This window comes from Sorex araneus, chromosome 1 (assembly GCF_027595985.1).
Source record: "Sorex araneus isolate mSorAra2 chromosome 1, mSorAra2.pri, whole genome shotgun sequence".
NCBI classification, from domain to species: domain Eukaryota; kingdom Metazoa; phylum Chordata; class Mammalia; order Eulipotyphla; family Soricidae; genus Sorex; species Sorex araneus.
In genome coordinates, this window is record NC_073302.1 from 57,133,665 (window position 1) to 57,152,051 (window position 18,387).

The 18,387-nt window shown below is 40.5% G+C and overlaps 2 protein-coding genes across 3 annotated transcripts in view; one reads left to right on the top strand and one right to left on the bottom strand.

Annotated features, from left to right (window-relative positions):
* Nucleotides 1–18,387, bottom strand: part of CCDC171 (coiled-coil domain containing 171) — a 318,539-nt gene that overhangs the window by 186,764 nt on the left and 113,388 nt on the right. Inside the window, exon 14 of the mRNA XM_055123989.1 lies at nucleotides 15,253–15,441. Within this exon, the coding sequence (XP_054979964.1) occupies nucleotides 15,253–15,441 (189 nt within the window). The remainder of the gene's footprint in view (nucleotides 1–15,252; nucleotides 15,442–18,387) is intronic.
* On the top strand, nucleotides 4,756–5,841 carry LOC105943134 (immunoglobulin-binding protein 1-like). Of its 2 annotated transcripts, XM_055123991.1 has the most exons (2): nucleotides 4,756–5,283; nucleotides 5,569–5,841. In XM_055123991.1, exons 1-2 carry the CDS (start codon nucleotides 4,756–4,758, stop codon nucleotides 5,839–5,841), a joined length of 801 nt encoding a protein of 266 aa, XP_054979966.1. The 2 variants fall into 2 exon arrangements, with proteins under 2 accessions (XP_054979966.1, XP_054979965.1); XM_055123990.1 differs by having other exon boundaries at nucleotides 4,756–5,841.

Genomic DNA, 18,387 nt, shown 5'->3' on the forward strand with positions numbered 1-18,387 from the left:
CTGCACTGTCGTCCCATTGTTTGTTGATTTGTTCGAGCGCACCAATAATGTCTCCATTGTAAGACTTGTTGTTACTGTTTTTGGAATATCAAATACGCCACGAGTAGCTTGCCAGGCTCTGCCGAGTGGGTGGGATACTCTCAGTAACTTGCCAGGCTCTCCGAGAGGGAAGGAGGAATCGAACCTGAGTCAGCCGCGTGCAACGCAAACACCCTACCCACTGTGCTATCGCTCCAGTCCTTATAAAAAGTAGGACCCATAAATTTAAACATACTTGCTAAATTTTCTGCACTTATTCACAAATAACCATTTTTTCACTTCCTTCCTACATTTCTTAGTTGCTTTTATTTCTTGCTTTTGAACAGAAACCACAGAGGTTTTCGTATTTGTAAATAGATTACTTTTTTCGAAAATAAGCAATAGTTAAAATCAATGATACAACATGTAGTACTTCAGAGCCTACCTTTTACTGAACGATAAGGGAGTAACTCTCATACCACAATTTCCAATTTGAGTTTTTCACCTCCCCAAAGTAAAATTCCAGTGGTGTGGTTAAAAAAAAAAAAAAAAAAAAGATACTAACTGGAAACTGAATCTCAGTCACACACATCCTTTTCTCATAATCAAAGTACTCACAATCTAAAACTCAATTTATAACAAAAACAAATGTTGGGCCAGAGATATAATACAGCAGATAAGGCATTCGCTGTGCATGCAGCCAACAGAAGTTCCATCTCTAGCACCACATATAGTCACCAAAGCATGGCAAGAAATGATCTGTGGGGTCAAAAAGATTATATAGTGGGTAAGGCAATTACTTGCCTTGAACGTAGCCAACCTGGGTTTCATCCCCAGCATCCCACATGGCTCTCTGAGCACCATCATAACTGGTTCCTGAGAGCAGAGGCAAGGGTGACTCCTGATACTTGCCTGGCGTGCCCAAGAACAAAAAAATAAAATTAAAAATAGGAGTGATCCCTGAGCACAAGCCAGTAAACCCCAACTAGAGACAGGTGTGGACCAAAAGCCAAAAAAAAAAAAAAGAGGAGTCATAGTGTTAGTACAGAGGGTGGGGTGTTTGCCTTGCATGCAGCTGACCTGGGTTCAATCACAGGTATCCTATAGGGTTCCCTGATGTCACTAGCAGTTATTCCTGAGTGCAAAGCAAGAAGTTATTCCTGAGTACAAAGCCCCTGAGATCCTGAGCACTGCTGAGTGTGGGCCCCCTTACAAAAAAAAGGGGGAGGAGAGAAATGTTAATATAGGCACCATATTTTAATTACTAGACAATAAATTAGCTCTCTACGAAATCTTAGACCTAATCATTAAGGAAAAGCTGAGGTAAAGAAAATTTTAGAATATAATAGATCCCAATTTCCTTTAATAATTTATGTATCATTTAATAAGCACTTATTGATTACTCAACTAAACCCAATGTGCTAGGAAAACAGATGAGTAAATCAATGTTAATCAATTATTGTGCTATAATGCTATAATAGAGAAAGCAAGCCAAAGAAGTTCAACTTGTATAAGGGAGTCAGTGAGAGGAAAAGAAACCCTGACATATTTATCTCTGTAGACAGATGGATAGGTCTGATGTCTTCATGATTAAAGAAATCTTTTGAAAGCATTAAAATATTTCACTTTGTATTATTATTTTATATCACACTACACTCGATCTAAATTTTAATGCTGATCTTTAGGAGAGGTTTAGGATGAGTAAGCCTGAACCAAGAGTTACCCATCAAATAACTAAATAAAATTTACATTGGCAAGAAGACCTAAAAGGTGGTCAGACTAGAACAAATTATATGAACTCTCAGCTAACCTTCAAGATTGGGGGTGAAAATCTACACTACTGATAGGCAGTAGTCAAATAAATTTAAAGTACAGGAGTAGACTGTTAAGTAGCCGTTGGGTCAAAAGCAGATTTGAAGAAGTCTGTCAAAAGTGAAGTAGAAAGAGGTATTCAAAGATAACGGTCTCAAATACAAAAACTAAAAGTAAGCAAAAGACCATTCTGAAGATTCAACTTCTTGGATATTTCCCTGTTGGCTAAGGGAAAACCATATGCTAGATAACTTTAAAAAATAAACTATACTTTGATTCCCTTTATATATTCCAACTCTTCTCAATAGCTGATATAGCTATTCCTGAGCAGTACTGTAAAAAATCAAGAATGGAAAAAATTTTTTTAAAAAAACTGTGACTTGTCCTAAATATGTCTCTTGGACTGTCAAGCTGAGATTGCAGTTTACATCAAGGAGACTGTCCCAGAGATTCATACAAAGACTATTAAGGAATTAGTGTCCCACCAGAAGCAAGAAGCAAGAAAGAAACAAAAAACTGACAAGTACTGGGAAGGAAGACTGCTTGGAAGCAAAAAAACACACGTCTTTCATTTTTTTGCTTTTTGGGTCACACCCAGTGATGTTCAGGGGTTACTCCATGTTCTGCACTCAGGAACCACTCCTGGCAGTGCTTGGGGCACCATATGGGATACCGGGGATTGAACTCTGGTTGGCCAAGTGCAAAGCAAAAGCCCCATCCACTATACTAGCTCCAGCCCAAACACACCCCTTTTAAGGGAAACAACATGAGGAGGGAAAGCTAACAGTTTATTAGGAGGGAAAGTTTAATGCTAAAGAAAGCATAACAACAAACATATAAAAAAAATAAGATCCGGGAAATAAAACAGCATGTTCTGAGGGAATGTTAAGAATTCAGAATATCTGAAAAGAAAAAGAACTATAGAAGAATTTGGGAAGTAACTAAGTAAAAGAGGAATAAGTTAAGGAATTTAGACTTTAATAATTAAAAATTAATGAGAAGCCACAAAATCCTTGAACAGCCTTTAGAAAAAGACTTTAATAAAAGTATTGTAGTGTCAGAAATATTAATAAAGACAGAAGTCAGGGGACTATACAAAAATTAGAGGAATTTAGCTAAGAAAAAGTTATTATTATTTGCAAATGATATTATTATTTAGAAAATGCTAGGCTCCACTAAAATTATATTGGACAAATTAGTAAATATAGTAATGTGGCAAGATACAAAAGCAATATACAAGAGACAGTGCAGGAGGTGTAAGCCTCGACCAGAATCATGGCCAAGTATATAGAAATAGCACAACCAAGCATGTGTGAGACTCCCAAGCATCACAAAAACAGCAAATGTAAAGGAAAGAGGTAGGGGAATATTATCAATTTTGGTGGGGGATCTAGACAAGTCTATTTAACTCTGACTCTGAAAGAGAAGAAAATTACCCTAACATGCAATAAAACACACCACTAAACCTCTAAGATGTCGTGTTATTCGTGCCTGAAGAGAAGTACCAGTAGAGAACAGAAAATTCAGAAACAATTCAAGCACTCAAAAAAGAAATTTCAACAATAAAAGTGATTCAAAATACTGGTCAAGAAACTGGTTTCCGGGCAAATGGATGACACTGATGAGGAAGGATAAAATTGGGTCCATGCTTCACATCTTTTATGAGGATAGTCTACCAAAGATCTCTTTGATATTAAGATTGCTATTAAAATAACAGTTTAATTGCTTAACTTCAGTCCTACTTCCAGAATAAGTAACTAAAAATTCAGATTTCATACAAAAAAAAAAGCCTTGCTTAACAGAGAAAAAGTTTCACAGTGCTAGAAATAATGTTCTCAAATTTCTCGAGTCTATTCTGTTTGAATTTTTACATTCAGTGGACACATGGACCTTTTATTTCTCTAAAAGGATGACATTATTGGAAGAGCTTAAACATTCTATTCTAGTACCTGTTATGTTCCAGGCAATTTTTCTAAGTGGTTTTCAGATATTCATTTAACCCTTACAACTAGTCTAAGATACTGGGACAAACACATGAAAACTGACGTTTAGAGAAGTTAAAATAATATGCCCCAAGTTCTTAAACAAGGTTTTGGAGAATGCTATTACCTTGCTTTGTCTTGATTGAACCATAGGTCTCCCCTCAAGACTCTACATCGACTCTCAAGTACACCCCCAAGTACTGTCCTGCCCAACTGCCCCCCAAACTCTAATTTCAACCGTCCTCAAAGCCAGGTCTGGCCCCCTGACGCCTTCTACACCATTCTCACCTGGTCCTCGACCTTCTCAGAATTTTACTAAGCTGCCGGGTACTGACAGCGTCCACTTCCTTCGTGGGACTCCACCGCCCCCCCGTCCCCCGCCGCTCAAAATACATGCGAGTTAGTTCCAGGAAGCCCAGAATTGTGTCCGGTTGTCTAGTCGTGGTGTCAGGGACCCCAAAAGTTACTGAGGGAATCAATCCTTAATAAATATCTTCCCAGACACTTAGCAGCAGTTTGGCCCAGAACAGGCACCGAAGGAATGTTGGAAAAAAAAAAAAAAAAAAAAAAACACCTTATTTTTTAACTGAGTTTATCCAATGAGACTAAAAAAAAAAAAAAAAAAAAAACCTTGACAACATAGAGGGAAAAAAAAAAAGCCAGCCCCCAAATTAAACAAATAAATACAAAATCTGGAATTTATCGACGTGTCAGAATTCCGTTTGAAATGGATTCAAATGTTCCAGAGGGCCACGTAACGACATTCCGTGATGTGCTAGGAATCGTAGAACTGTTCTGGAAGAACGAAGCTCCTTGGAGAGGTAGAGTTGGACGTGGGGTTTTAAAAAAAAAAAAAGCGCGAATTTGCCTTTAAAAAAAAATCCGCGTGCGGCGTTGGGGGTTGGGGGGGGCACGGTCCCCGGGTCCCTCCCTCCCCGCCAAGATGGCAGCAGCCGACGAGGAGCTGCTGCTGCCGCCGCCGCCGCCGCCGCCGCCTCCGCCGCGGCTCCCGGAGCTGTTGGAAACCAGCCAGCGGCTTCTGGACGAGGTGGAAGTGGCGTCCGAGCCCACGGGCTCGCGGGCCGTCCAGGACAAGGTGCGGCGGGGCCTCGCGCTCCTGCAGCAGGCGGCCGACATGCTGGCGCAGCTCGACCTGTTCCGGCGGCACGAGGCTCTCGAGGACATCGCCTCCGCCGACCTCAAGTACCTGGCCGTGCCCGCGTTCCAGGGCGCGCTGGCCATGAGGCAGGTCCAGCCCAGCCGGCGCCGCGATCACCTGCAGCGGGCGCGGGAGCACTTCGTCACCTACCTCACCCAGTGCCGCTACTACCGGGTGGCGGACTTCGAGCTGCCGCCGCCCCGCCCCGCCGCCGAGAGCCCGCCCGCGCGCCCGGCCCCGGCCGAGCCCAGCCTGCTCACCATGGCGTCCCGGCGGCAGGCAAAGATCCAGCGCTACCGGCGGCGGGAGGAGGTGGAGGGCCGGCTGGCGGCACTCAAGGCGGCCGTGGAGGGCGGCCGGGCCGACGACGAGCGCGTGCGCGAGTACTACGTCCTCCACCTCCGACGGTGGGTCGGCATCAGCCTGGAAGAGATCGAGGGCATCGACCGGGAGCTCAGCATCCTCCGAGAAAACGACCCTTCCCGGGAGGCGGCGGCGGCGGCGACGACGACGATGACGACGCCGCCGCCTCGGTCGCCGCCGCCGCCCACCAGGCCTCCGATGAAACCCTTGGTTCTCGCTCGGAATGTCGCCCAGGCCCGAGTGTTCGGCGCCGGCTACCCCAGCCTGGCGTCCATGACGGTGAACGAGTGGTACGAGCAGCATCGCAGGTGCGGGGCGCTGCCGGGGCCGGGCCGGGCCCACGCCGCGCCGCCGCCGCCGCCGCCGCCCGGGCGCCCGGAGGGAGAGCGGGAAGGAAGGGACGACGGCGGCGAGGACGAGGCGCAGACACGCCGCCGAGCGCGGGAGTGGGACGACTGGAAGGACACCCACCCGAAGGGCTACGGCAACCGGCACAACATGGGCTAGACGGCCCCGGGCCCGGCCGACTGCGCCCCCGCCAGGAAAGCTGGGCGGCCCTTGCCCGCCCTGGACTTGCAGCCCACGACGCCGGCAAAGATGTTGAATTCGGTGTTGCAGTGTTTCAGTAAAGCGTCAAACGGTTAAGGGCGGATTCCCCACCCCCACCCCCCACCTCCTCCAGCTCATCCGTGGAGGACCGAACACTCTGGTTTGGGCGCGGTATACTCCGATGTCCTCATCACGGGACATTTCAATTTCCTAACAACGCAACACGAGAAATAAATGGCTCTACGGACTCAACTGGTTGTATAAATTCGCCTTGAAAGAGGAAAGGCCCTTTCTGTTGTCTGTAGCTGTACGGGACCCAAACAATACGTGTTCCATGTTCATTACCTCAGGCAATTAAAGGCTATTTTGTTGGCTGGTTTTGTGTTTGGTTGGTTTGGTTTGGGGATCACAATCCAGCAGTGCTCCAGGGGTTATCCAGCTTGGGGGCTGTGGGGGATCAATCCCGGCGTGAGACTGGGGGAAATGGGGCTGAATCCTCGTGGAGCTGGGGATGGAATCGGGCTACCACACACTTGCCCTTTAGCATCACTCTGGTCCTCCAAAGGCCCATGGTGAAAAAAAAGGGGGGTGGGAAATGGCCAGTGGTGGGGTTGGGGTAGGTTGGAGCTATATCTGGTGGTGCTCAGAGTTTACTACTGACTGTGCTCAGGGAACATTCTTGGGGGTGCTATGGAAGGAGGTGGCTGGAAAGGAGGCACTAGTATCAAACTGGAATTGGCAGGCACCTTACACCATTATACTATCACTCCAGCCCTGACAGCCAGTATTTCTTAAAATAACATCACCTTCAAGTGGGACAAAAGTATCCTAGTATTGAATAATCAGCATCTTAATTGTTTAATTTCAAAATAAAATTTTCAAATATTTCACCCCAAAAATTATTAACCTGAAATTAAAAAATTTAAAAAATATAGGATGTATAGCTCTTACAAACACCTGGTATATCAGAAATACCCATATAATGATAATTGTTTTCCACGACTCTGATTCAAAATACATCACAAAACGGTGGGGGGGGGGGCTGAGGAAAGGAGTAGAGAGGATGGAGGGGGCAACTGCTTTCCTTAACCACCGACTTCCTTCCTGAAATGTAAGCGATTTCAGGATCTTATTAGCTTACAGAATACCCTGAAGTTTGAGACCTTAAAACTGAAATTAAATACTTCCTTAGGGTATAAAATCCTTTATCTTATTTTCTTGCCTAGTTCTTATTTTCATTTTAATGAAAACAAATTGAAAAAATATAAACAAATTCAGCTGTGTTTCTCCTAAAAGGTAATAAAAATAAAGCACATTGGGCTAGAGAGATTGACGGGCTGAGGCACATGTACTTTGATCCCACCTTTGATCCCCAGTTCTGTATGATCCCCTGAGCACCACCAGGTACATCTCCAAGCACCGAGCCACGAATAAGCCTTGAGTACTACTGGGTGTGGCCAAAAAAAAAATAAGAATAATTTTTCTTAATAAAGCACAGCTGGGGGGTGATAGTACAGAGCACGGGGCATTTTCCTTGCACATAGCTCACCAGGATTTGATCCTCAGCATCCCATATGGTCCCCCAAGCACCGCCATAATTAATTCCTGAATGCAGAGCCAGGAGTCACCCCTGAGCATTGCCAGGTAGGGTCCAAAAACACGAAAGAAGAGAGAGAGAGAGAGAGAGAGAGAGAGAGAGAGAGAGAGAGAGAGAGAGCAAGAAAGAAAAAGCAGAGCTGGGGAGAAATTAGAAACCTCATACATTGTTGGTACAGATGGTAGTGCAGCAACTTTTGCAGTTTGGCAGTTCCTTCAAAAGTTGAATGAAGTTACCATATAACCTAACAATTCCATTATCTGACCTTCATATATTCTACAACCATATGAATAGTGCTATAATTATGAAATAATTAAGTTTAAAATGCATCCTATATGCATGACACCCTTTTGTAACAGTACTGCAAACCCACAGTACATAACAGAAAAATAGAAGAGATTCAGGGAGAAGCAAAGTGTCTGACATAGAAGTAGATTATGGAGGTGGGTAGGGGAGGGGACAAAGAAGGGAGGAGGGAAACTGGAGACATTGGTGGCAAGAAATATGCACTGATGAAGGGATGGGTGTTGGAATTTTGTGTGACTGAAACTCAGTCATGAACAACTTTGTAACTGAATGTCTCATGGTAATTAAATTAAATATTTTAAAATGGAAAAAAAATTAAAAAAATAAAATGCATCCTAATTTTATAAATTTAACAAATCAGAAATAACAAAAATAGTACGTGCTGGTATTTGCTCTTTTGTTTATAGGATCAAATAAATTATAACATGCCATTTAGACAAGTCAAGTCTTCAGAAGAATAGAGTTCTCCAAATTATTGAACTAAGCTAAACTGGTTGATTTGTTTATCTTTTAAAAGATGTTGGCTAGTTAGTATTTCTGTCAATTCTGATCTATGTACATCCCTCTTCCTTTCCATGCTTCCAGATTCTGGCAACAAGGTACAAGTTAGCTTCAAACTCTCTATGAAACCTTCTAAAATACTGATCACCTCTTCTAGACTTTTATCATTCTTGTGACAATTATATGCAACCTTTTAATCCTATATTGATCTACACATATCACCTTACATAATGCTCCCCCATTAGACTGTATACTTTTTGAGGAAAGAAATATACTTCTTCATAGAGGTTCCACAGCATCAAATGTTGTATACCATATATCTAATGCATAACAATTTTCCTTTGAGACACTAGGGATCAAACCCAGGGCGTCACATATGCAAGTTCAGTGGTCTTATAGCTAAACTATAACCTTGGTCTCAAAGTATTTTTGTTAATATTAACTACATTATATAAAAATTGCCTTAATACTAATACTTAATACTTACTACCTAGAGTAGCAATTTTACAATTTACATATTAAGTACTCCATTTCAGACCAAGAAGATAGTTCAGCTGGTACAGCACATTCCTAGTATGCATGAAGCAATTAAAATAAGGATAATATTCCCAATAAGTCATAAACAGAAAAATTGGACATTTATAAACAAAAACTGGACATCACTCATATTTCAAACCACTATCTAGATTAGCTTAAAATTGATCATAAATCTAATGGAAAAATTAAAACTATAAAACACCTAAAAGAAAACATAGCAGAAAATCCTATGCCAAACGGCTGGGAGTTTCAGGTACGCCAGGTTTTCTTGGCTGAAAACGTGGGGTCTCCTTGGTGTGGAGGTGGTACCCTCATCCCACAGCCTCACCCCTGCACTTCTCCCACTGCCACCCTGTAAACTCACTGCCCAGTTCAATATCTGGAGTTTCTGGAGCATGGAGCTGCAAACACGCGAGGCACCTCCAAACTCTACAGCACTGGCAACTCAGTAGGAGCACCAGACTGGATGGGAAAGTAGCCCAGAAGCCGTACAAACTTGATTTAAAAAGCATTAACACAGAAGGCTCAACTAGCAACAACAGCTCAGCAAACCCTCAGACAAGGACTTCATGGCTTCAAGGTAAGATAGAACAATTTCACAAATTTTCTTTTACTGAAGAATTGTTTGGTAATTCCATTAGCCATTTAGTGGTAACAAGCAATATAAAAGAAATCATTGTGGGCTGCTATGGGGGCAGGCTTTGGGGGTGGTTGGGAGAAAGGGGACAGTAGTAAAAGGAAGGTCACAATGGGGGCGGGACTTGCGGTGGAACATCAAATGCCTGTAGCAAATCATCAAGAACAAAGTTGTAAACCACGATGTTTAAATAAAGTAGAAAAAGAAGAAAAAAATCCTGGGAATCTCATAAAAGGTAAAAACTTCTTAGACACCACCAAAGGTAAAATCCTAAGAAGAAAAAATAACGTGGACTTTATAACATTTTTAGATCTTTTCCTCTGCAAAAGTACTGTCAAGAGATTAGGAAAAAATAATTAGATATCACAAATCTGATAAATCAGCAGCATCTAGTATATATGAATAATTCAAAATTCAGCAATAGAAAAGCAAACAAACTAATCAAATATTGAGCATAAGTTGTGAATAGATAATTCATCAAAGAAGACATGCAGAAAGTAAATATATTTCTTAAATGTTTAGCATTATTATTCATTTAGGTAAAATATAAACAACTATAATATTGTTCCACTAAAAACCCATTGAAAAGCTAAAAAAAATTAAAAATTGATGAAGCCACATTTTAGTACAAACAGAACAATAAGAACTATTGCATTCCTAGTGAGTACACAAAATGGTTCAGCTAGTTTCTAAAAGTTATCTTATAAAGTTAAATACATACTACATAACCCAGAAATCAGAGCCCTAGGTTCTTACCCAAAAGATCTGAAAACTTATAATCACACAAAAACCTACACTTAAAATGTAAGCCTCTTATTAAAAATTAAAAATCCCAAAGGACCCTCGGCAAGCATAATGGAATAAATGAAGAGTGATATGCCCACTGCCACAGCATACTGCTCAGCAATAAAGAGGGGCAAAAACTAAAACATACAAAACCATGAATCCCAAATATATTCTGCGAAGTTAAAAGAGTCTGTCCCAGCACAATATGTCTTGAATGGTTCCATTCTACAATATTATAGTAAGTGAAAAACTTTGGTGATGGACAAATCTGTGGTCTTATACTGTTGTTTTATTTTTTTCATGAAAGAACTAGGATTATTTATTAAAGGAATTATTACAAAGTATGTGCACATTATAATTGTAAAGGTGAAAAGTTAATCTCCTCACTGACTTAATTCCTCATATATGTTTGAGGAATGTGAAGAATTTGAGATATATTACACACCTAGATATGAAAGCTTCACTGGGGGAATAGCTTAAATAGAGTGTGTGCTTTGCATGTGGGAGGCCTGGGTTCAATCCCTGTCACCATGTGGTTGCCTCCCATCCCAACACTGTTAGTAGTGAAACAAAAGCACTACCACTTGTAATCCAAATCAGAAAAAAAAGCATAAAAGCCAAAACTATAAAATTTCTATGGTAATAGAAGCTGATCATTATAACCTCAGGTTAAGGAAAGACTACTTAGTCATTGTGAATAAATGCAAAAGAGAGGGGGGAAACCCATAATTTAGACTACACCAAAATTTTCAACCCTACAATCATCAAAAGAAATATTCAAAGATGAAAAGTCAAGAGAGGTGTTAGAAAAACATCTTTGAAACATAAATGGCAAGGAATTTGTATCTAGAATATACAAAGAACTTGTACAAATTAACAATAAAAAACATAAGCACCTAAATTTCTAAAAGCCTAAAAGCAGCACTTGATGAATGGCAAATAAGTTCAAGTGTACCAAGAAAATGTGAATCATAGCCTTAATTTCAAAATAGCTGGGTGGAGGGTTGAAGAGAAGTTCAGGAAGTAAAGTGCTTGCCTGCATGAAGCTGACCCTGGTTCGAATTCCCAGCACTACATTTAGTGCCCTGAGCACCACCAGAAATGATCCCTGCACAGAGATAGGTCTAAGTCCTAAGCATAGGCAGGTGTGGCAAAAAAAAAAAAAGCAAAGAGACCAATGCAATAGTTTAATTAGGTGAGCACAGGCTTTGCAAGTAGGAGGTCTGGATTCAATTCCCCATTACCACATGTTCCCTTAGCACTACCAGTGGTAATCTTTAAGTACTACTGGGTATGATTCAAAAAATAGAAATAGAAAATTCAATTAGAATGTCTAAGATTGAAAAAACTGATAATACAAAATAAGTAGCACATGTGCCAAAAATAGTAACAACAAGTCTCACAATGGAGACATTACTGGTGCCCACTCGAGCAACAGGATGACAGTGACAGTGACAGTGTAGAGCAATAAAAAATTCTCATACTGGTGATGTGAATACAAAACTTGTAAACATTCTGAAAAAAATCTTTGATAGATTTTTTAATAAAGATACAACTATCTTATGTACTTTTTTGGTGGGCAGTGTTGGGGGCACTCCTGGCAGTACTCAGAGGCTATTCCCAGTCTGTGATCAGCACTTAGAGGACCACTTGTACTGCTGGGGAACAAACAGAGTCAAAGAGAAGCACCTTAACCCCTGTACTATCTCTGCAACCCTGGCAAGTGTACTCAACCTGGAAAAATTAAAACATACATCAATGAAATACTCACAATAATGTTTAAAGATCTCTTACATATAATAGCAAAAAACTGTAAACAATCCAAATATCCATCAATCCACAAACTGTGGTGTAACTATGAAATGGAATATTACTCATCTATAAAAAATATTGACATAAAATGAATATAAGAAACATTGAGTGAAATAAGTCAAACATTAAAGACTATATACTGAATGATTCCAACAATGGGAAATTCAATAACAGGTAATGATCAACATTAATAGGCATCAGAACCATGACTCTCAGGAATGAAAACTGATGAGAGGCTGGGGAGATAGTACAGGACGAGAAGCCTTTGGCTTGCATGTGGCTTCTTCAGCCAAACCTTGGTTTGATACCAGGCACCGGCACCAGAGATGGTCCCAGGACATCACCAAGAATGACCCCTGAACACAGAACCAGGAATATTCCCTGAATATCACTGGGTCTGCACCAAAAACCAAAATAGAAAGCAAACTGACTAGAGGGCAGAAATAGTACAGGGGTTAAGGCACTTGCCTTGCAAGTTGCCATCCAGTTTGTTCCCCAGCACCACATATGTTTCCCCAATGCCGCCAGGAGTAAGCCCTTAGTACCACTTGGTATGACCCAAAAGCCTCCCCACCAAAAAAAATATAACAACAAATAGAATACTGACTGGGAAAAAGCACGAAAGAATATTCTGGAATAATAAAAATGTTTTCAATCTGAAATGGGATGATGATTAATTGATTATTTGCATTAATTAGAATATCAGATTGCACTTGTAATGACAATGTGTATGGTACACCAATGTTGCCTCAAAAAAATAAAATGTGTTGCTTAGATATTATGATTCAGTAGTAAAAAATGTAGAGATAGTACATGGTACCCTGCATAAATAAAGAAATGGCAACTTTTAGAAAGTATATTAAATCATTCAAATTTGTAGAAAAAGGGTTAAGTTCTAATGAATTCTTATGCATGAGAAAACAAAATCATCCTAAGCAATACAACCATCTGCAATATGAAAACTTTGAGCAATGTGAAAAACTTATTGACAAAAAATACATGGCTTCTTTTATATAATTAGATTTGTATTTAGATATGTATTAAATAAAAAGAATAAATACCAAATCAAGCGTGAGCTGAATCTTCTAATTCCTAAGTGTCCTGAGAATACAAGACCTATTATTAAATTTAATACAAAAAATATACGCCATCATTATGTCATTCCTGCCTGGGCATGGATGAGAGTATAATTATGTTGACAATAATTTATATAGAAAAAATATGGTTCTGATAACTATTCATGACTTATGTTCTCAATTTAATCCAACATAGAAGACACAAATACATGCCACAGTCAATTATTTTGCTTAAGGGTCCATAAGAACTACAACTCTAGATTTACAATGTTAGAAGGTTTAACAAATTTCAACCCTACATAATGAATTGAAATGATTTGCACAAAGCCTTCCACAAATGAAATAAAATGGATAAAAGATATCCACACAAAAACTGACAAGACTTTTCCAAGTCCTATAACATTTTGTTTAATTTTTACCTAATTTTAAAATTATTTTTATTGAAGCAATATTGGTTTACAAGTCATTAATGTTTATTTGCTTTAGGAGCATAGTATTACCATACCAACCCCACCACCAAACTGCCAATATTTCTCCATCACAGTCCATAGTTCCCTAGGACCCTCTTATTTATTTTTTTGCCTTGGTGTTTTGGGGATTTGTGGGGGGATACTTATGGTTCTGCAGTCAGAAATTACTCCTGAAGGTGCTTGGAAGACCATATGGGAGGCCAGGGATCGAACCTGGGTCAGCTGTGTGCAAAACAAATACTTGCACACAGCCGGTCCCTGAGCCTGGAACCTGCGCACCATTTGGTAACCTAAATTCTGTTGTCAGAGTGTAAGAATTTATCTGTTACCTTAGTTGTTTCTTTAATGTACCACATGAGTGAGATCATTCAGTATATCCTTTTTTCTCCTTATTTCATATAGATGAATCTTTCCCTTCAGTTCCATCCATATTTAGCCAAAGGTAAAGATATATGAAAATATATCTTTTGACATATCCAATGACATTATATAAACACATACATATGTGTACATATAGTTTATATATATATACACATATATACTATATACATATACAGAGACTATAAAACAAAGCTCCTGGAAGAGAGCGATGCAGAATCTCCTGCCCCCTTCTCACCGCCCCCCCCCCCCCCACCAGGCTGTCTTCACCGGGCCCTCTCGGAAGGAGGCGGGTTGAGTTTGCCTCCAGAACCCAGTCACAGCCATGCTCAAGGCCACCCTCCACATGCTCGGACAAGCCTCACCTATGAAGGAACCAACAGAGGAACCCAGGTATGCAAGAACCCATGGCTGAGATCTCCAAGCCCACTCAGATCGGGACTGTGCCTCCTCCCCCCAGGTCCCCAGTTTTCCAGTAGCTTGGCAGCCACACCCAAAAACTACCCCCAGCGCCATGTAATCTCATCAACAGCCAAGATCCAGAGACTATAAAGCAAAGCTCCTGGAAGAGAGTGACGCAATTTTTCCTGGACTTCTTTATTTTTCTTCCTTTTTATCCCCGAATGGCAGAGCCTGGCAAGGTACCTGTGACATATTTGATATGCCAAAAACAGTACTCTTGGTGTTCCTGGAGCAAGCAGATGCCATTGGGCTACACTAGCACACAACAGGGACAAATGAAGACATTATTGGCACCTGCTTGAGCAAATCGATAAACAACAGGATGACAGTGATACAGTGATACTATATATATATGTATATATATAATGAGTAGTACTTCACTGTGTACATTTACAATGTCTTATTATGCATTAATCTGTCATTGGACATTTGAGTTGTATGCTATAAATAGTTCTGCAGTAAATAAAAGTATAACTTTTATTTATATCACATATCTTTTTGAATTAGTAATTTTGTGTTCTTAGCCTTTCATTCCAAAAAATAAGGATTTGGGGGGATCAGAGAGCTAGTACACTATGAAGTCACTTGCCTTGCATGTAGATGGTCCAGGTTTGATGCCTGTAACCACAGATGGTTCCCCAACCACAACCAGGATCCCAGAGTAAGAGCCAGGAGTAAGCCCTGAACAAATTTTAAAGAGTTTAAGCAACTTTAAACTGATTTGTAATTAGTAGTAAAGGACAATACTTGGAATAGTTAAAAATTAATCGCCCTTTTTTTTTCTGGTTCTCTGTAGAAGCAGCCTACCTGTGCCCTCTTCTGTACTTCCAGGAGAAGTTCAGAGTACTGAAACTCCAGTTCCTTTTTCTGTTTGTGCCAGGAGCTCTCTTGGGCTTTCATCTGCTCTGCTACTTTGTTGAAGGTATCCTCCTGGGTCTGCTGAAGCTCTTTCATGGTATCAGACTTATTTTTGCAGATATACTCCAGATGATTTATCTAAATGAGGCAATGAAACAAAGAATGTGATATGCTCAAAAAAAAACATTTCCTTGAATCATCTTCTCCAAAACAAAATGCATTTTGTACCTTAAGGTCATATAAAATATCTAAAGTAAACTGAGGATTTAAAAACAGGGTCAGGGATGTGGTTAAATGTGGAACACAAGCCTTATGTGTATGGGAGTATGAGACCCTGGGTTAAATCCCTGGCACTGCAAGGCCCCTGAGCGGTGGCACATGTGTGAACCAGATGGCACCGAGGACCCCTGTGTATGGCAGCACAACAGCAACAAAACTATAAAACAGAATCAGGACAAATTATCATATTCAAGCATTTGTTTACCTGTATGCTGATAAATATTTTTTCTTCTCCAGTAGGTACTCATTCCGTAATTAATTTTACGGAGAAAATTAAGAATATTCTTAATACTCTGTTATTCTATATACCATAGATGACTGCAATCTTTCTATGTCTGTCTCTCTCTTTCTGACTCATATATTGAGCTCCCATTTGACCCATCAATACCACTGCTGGGAATATATCCCAGAGAGGCAAAAAAGTATAATCGAAACAACATCTGCACATGTATGTTCATCGCAGCACTGTTTACAATAGCCAGAATCTGGAAAAAACCCGAATGCCCTAGAACGGATGACTGGTTGAGGAAACCTTGGTACATCTATACAATGGAATACTATGCAGTTGTCAGAAAAAAGGAGGTCATGAATTTTGTATTTAAGTGGATCGGCATGAAAAGTTTCATGCTGAGTGAAATGAGTCAGAAAGAGAGAGACAGACATAGAAAGATTGCACTCATCTATGGTATATAGAATAACAGAGTGTTAAGAATATCTAACACCCAAGAATTGTAGAAATAAGTACCAGGAGGTTGACTCCATGGCTTGGAGGCTGGCCTCACATTCTGGGGAAAGGGCAACTCAGAGAAGGGATCACCAACTATAATGTAGTCGAAGGCCATGTGGGGGAAGGGAGTTGCGGGCTGAATGAGGGCTAGAGACTGAGCACAGTGGCCACTCAACACCTTTATTGCAAACCACAACAGCTAATTAGAGAGAGAGAACAGAAGGGAATGCCCTGCCACAGTGGCAGGGTGGGGTTGGGGGGGAGATGGGATTGGGGAGGGTTGGAGGGATGCTGGGTTTACTGGTGGTGGAGAAGGGGCACTGGTGAAGGGATGGGTTCCCGAACTTTGTATGAGGGAAGCATAAGCACAAAAGTGTATAAATCTGTAAATGTGCCCTCACGGTGATTCACTAATTAAAAATAAATAAATAAATTTTTTTAAAAAAGAATATTCTTAATACTACTGAGTAAGAATATTCTTAATCAAACTATTTCTATATTCCTATCTCAAGAAGGAAGTGTTTGAATGAGACATATATTCTAACCATTTTAGTGAAGCAGAATATCCTATTTCCTTTTTTTTTTTTTTTTTTGGCTTTTTGGGTCGCACCCGGCAATGCACAAGGGTTACTCCTGGCTCTGCACTCAGGAATTATTCCTGGCAGTGCTCAGGGAATCATATGGGGTGCTGGGAATTGAACCCGGGTTGGCCACGTACAAGGCAAACGCCCTACCCGCTGTGCTATTGCTCCAGCCCCCCCCCCATTTTCTATTTTAAATAAAGAACACAGAAAAGAAAATCTTCATCTCTAATATGAATGACAATTAATGATGTTTTGAAATTACAAAAATACTACTTAAATATGACACCATCTCACAAGGTTAAAATATACTTATTTTAATTATTAGTAATTTCAAAACCATTGCATACACACCCACAGGTATAAATAGTATCTATGTTTCTCACAATTTGTTCCCTAATTCCACAATCCTCAATGATTTCTTAGTAACCATGTTATTGTCTCCCAATAAGGACTAGATAAAATATTCACCAATAAGAAATCTTACACTAAAATTGGGCCAACATTTGTTTCACTATTCTAACATATCCAAAAACAAAAAATAAATCCAGATAATGGTTTTTCTCTTTTTATCCCTTAAGAAGAAATTGTTGTGGCCACAGAGATAGTACAACAGGTACAGTTCTTGCCTTGCACACAGCCGACCCAGGTTCTATCCCCAGAACCACTTATAGTCACTGAGCCCCACCAGAATAATCCCTGAGTAGGACCTGAGCACCAATGGGGATGGCCCCAAAACAAAAAACTGAAAGAAATTGTCATCAGAAAAATGCTGAGGTCAGGGGTCATACTGGACTTCAGTTCTTTGCCTTTCCAAAGGAAAGAATTTAGTCAGGAGACACATTTATATAAAGTGGAAAGTGGGGCTCTATACTGAAAGCAAAAATACACTCAAAAGATTTGGCATTCAGAGCAGGCAATGCAAAGAAAAACGGGTGTCCTGAGAAAGTGTGGGGGCTGTGCTTTATTTCCGCTTACTTCTAATGCACCCAGGATCTTACCAACTTGAGAATTCAGGTGTCATCTCTCTGTCATACACTTCTCTCCTCTGACTGTACCAGGGTGTCTTCTGTTGTTTGACATACCAAATGCCATTTTAATAATAAATGTCCCTTTGTAGTTTTTCTACCTCTCATAGTTCTATTTAAGAAAATGTTAACACAAGGCTAACCAGCTCAGAGTCTGAAGGGCCCCCTTGTTTGTTTCAAGGTCCCTCTGTTTTTCATTAGACACATGAGATAATCTAATTTGCTTGTAATGGTAATTTTCCCAGGTTGTTTATCCTTTTTCTCTTTCTACCCCTCCTCCCAGGCGCCCAACTAACTACCGAACACAAAACGTATCTGTAACAAAGACTTGGAAGCTAGACCATATACACATAGTTCTGACAAGTTCAAGAAACTGAGGGTATGAATCCATATATTTATTCATTTATTTCCTTATTTAACGGTTTTAGACAAACCAGGCAGTGCTCAGGGGCTACTCCTTGCTCTGTGC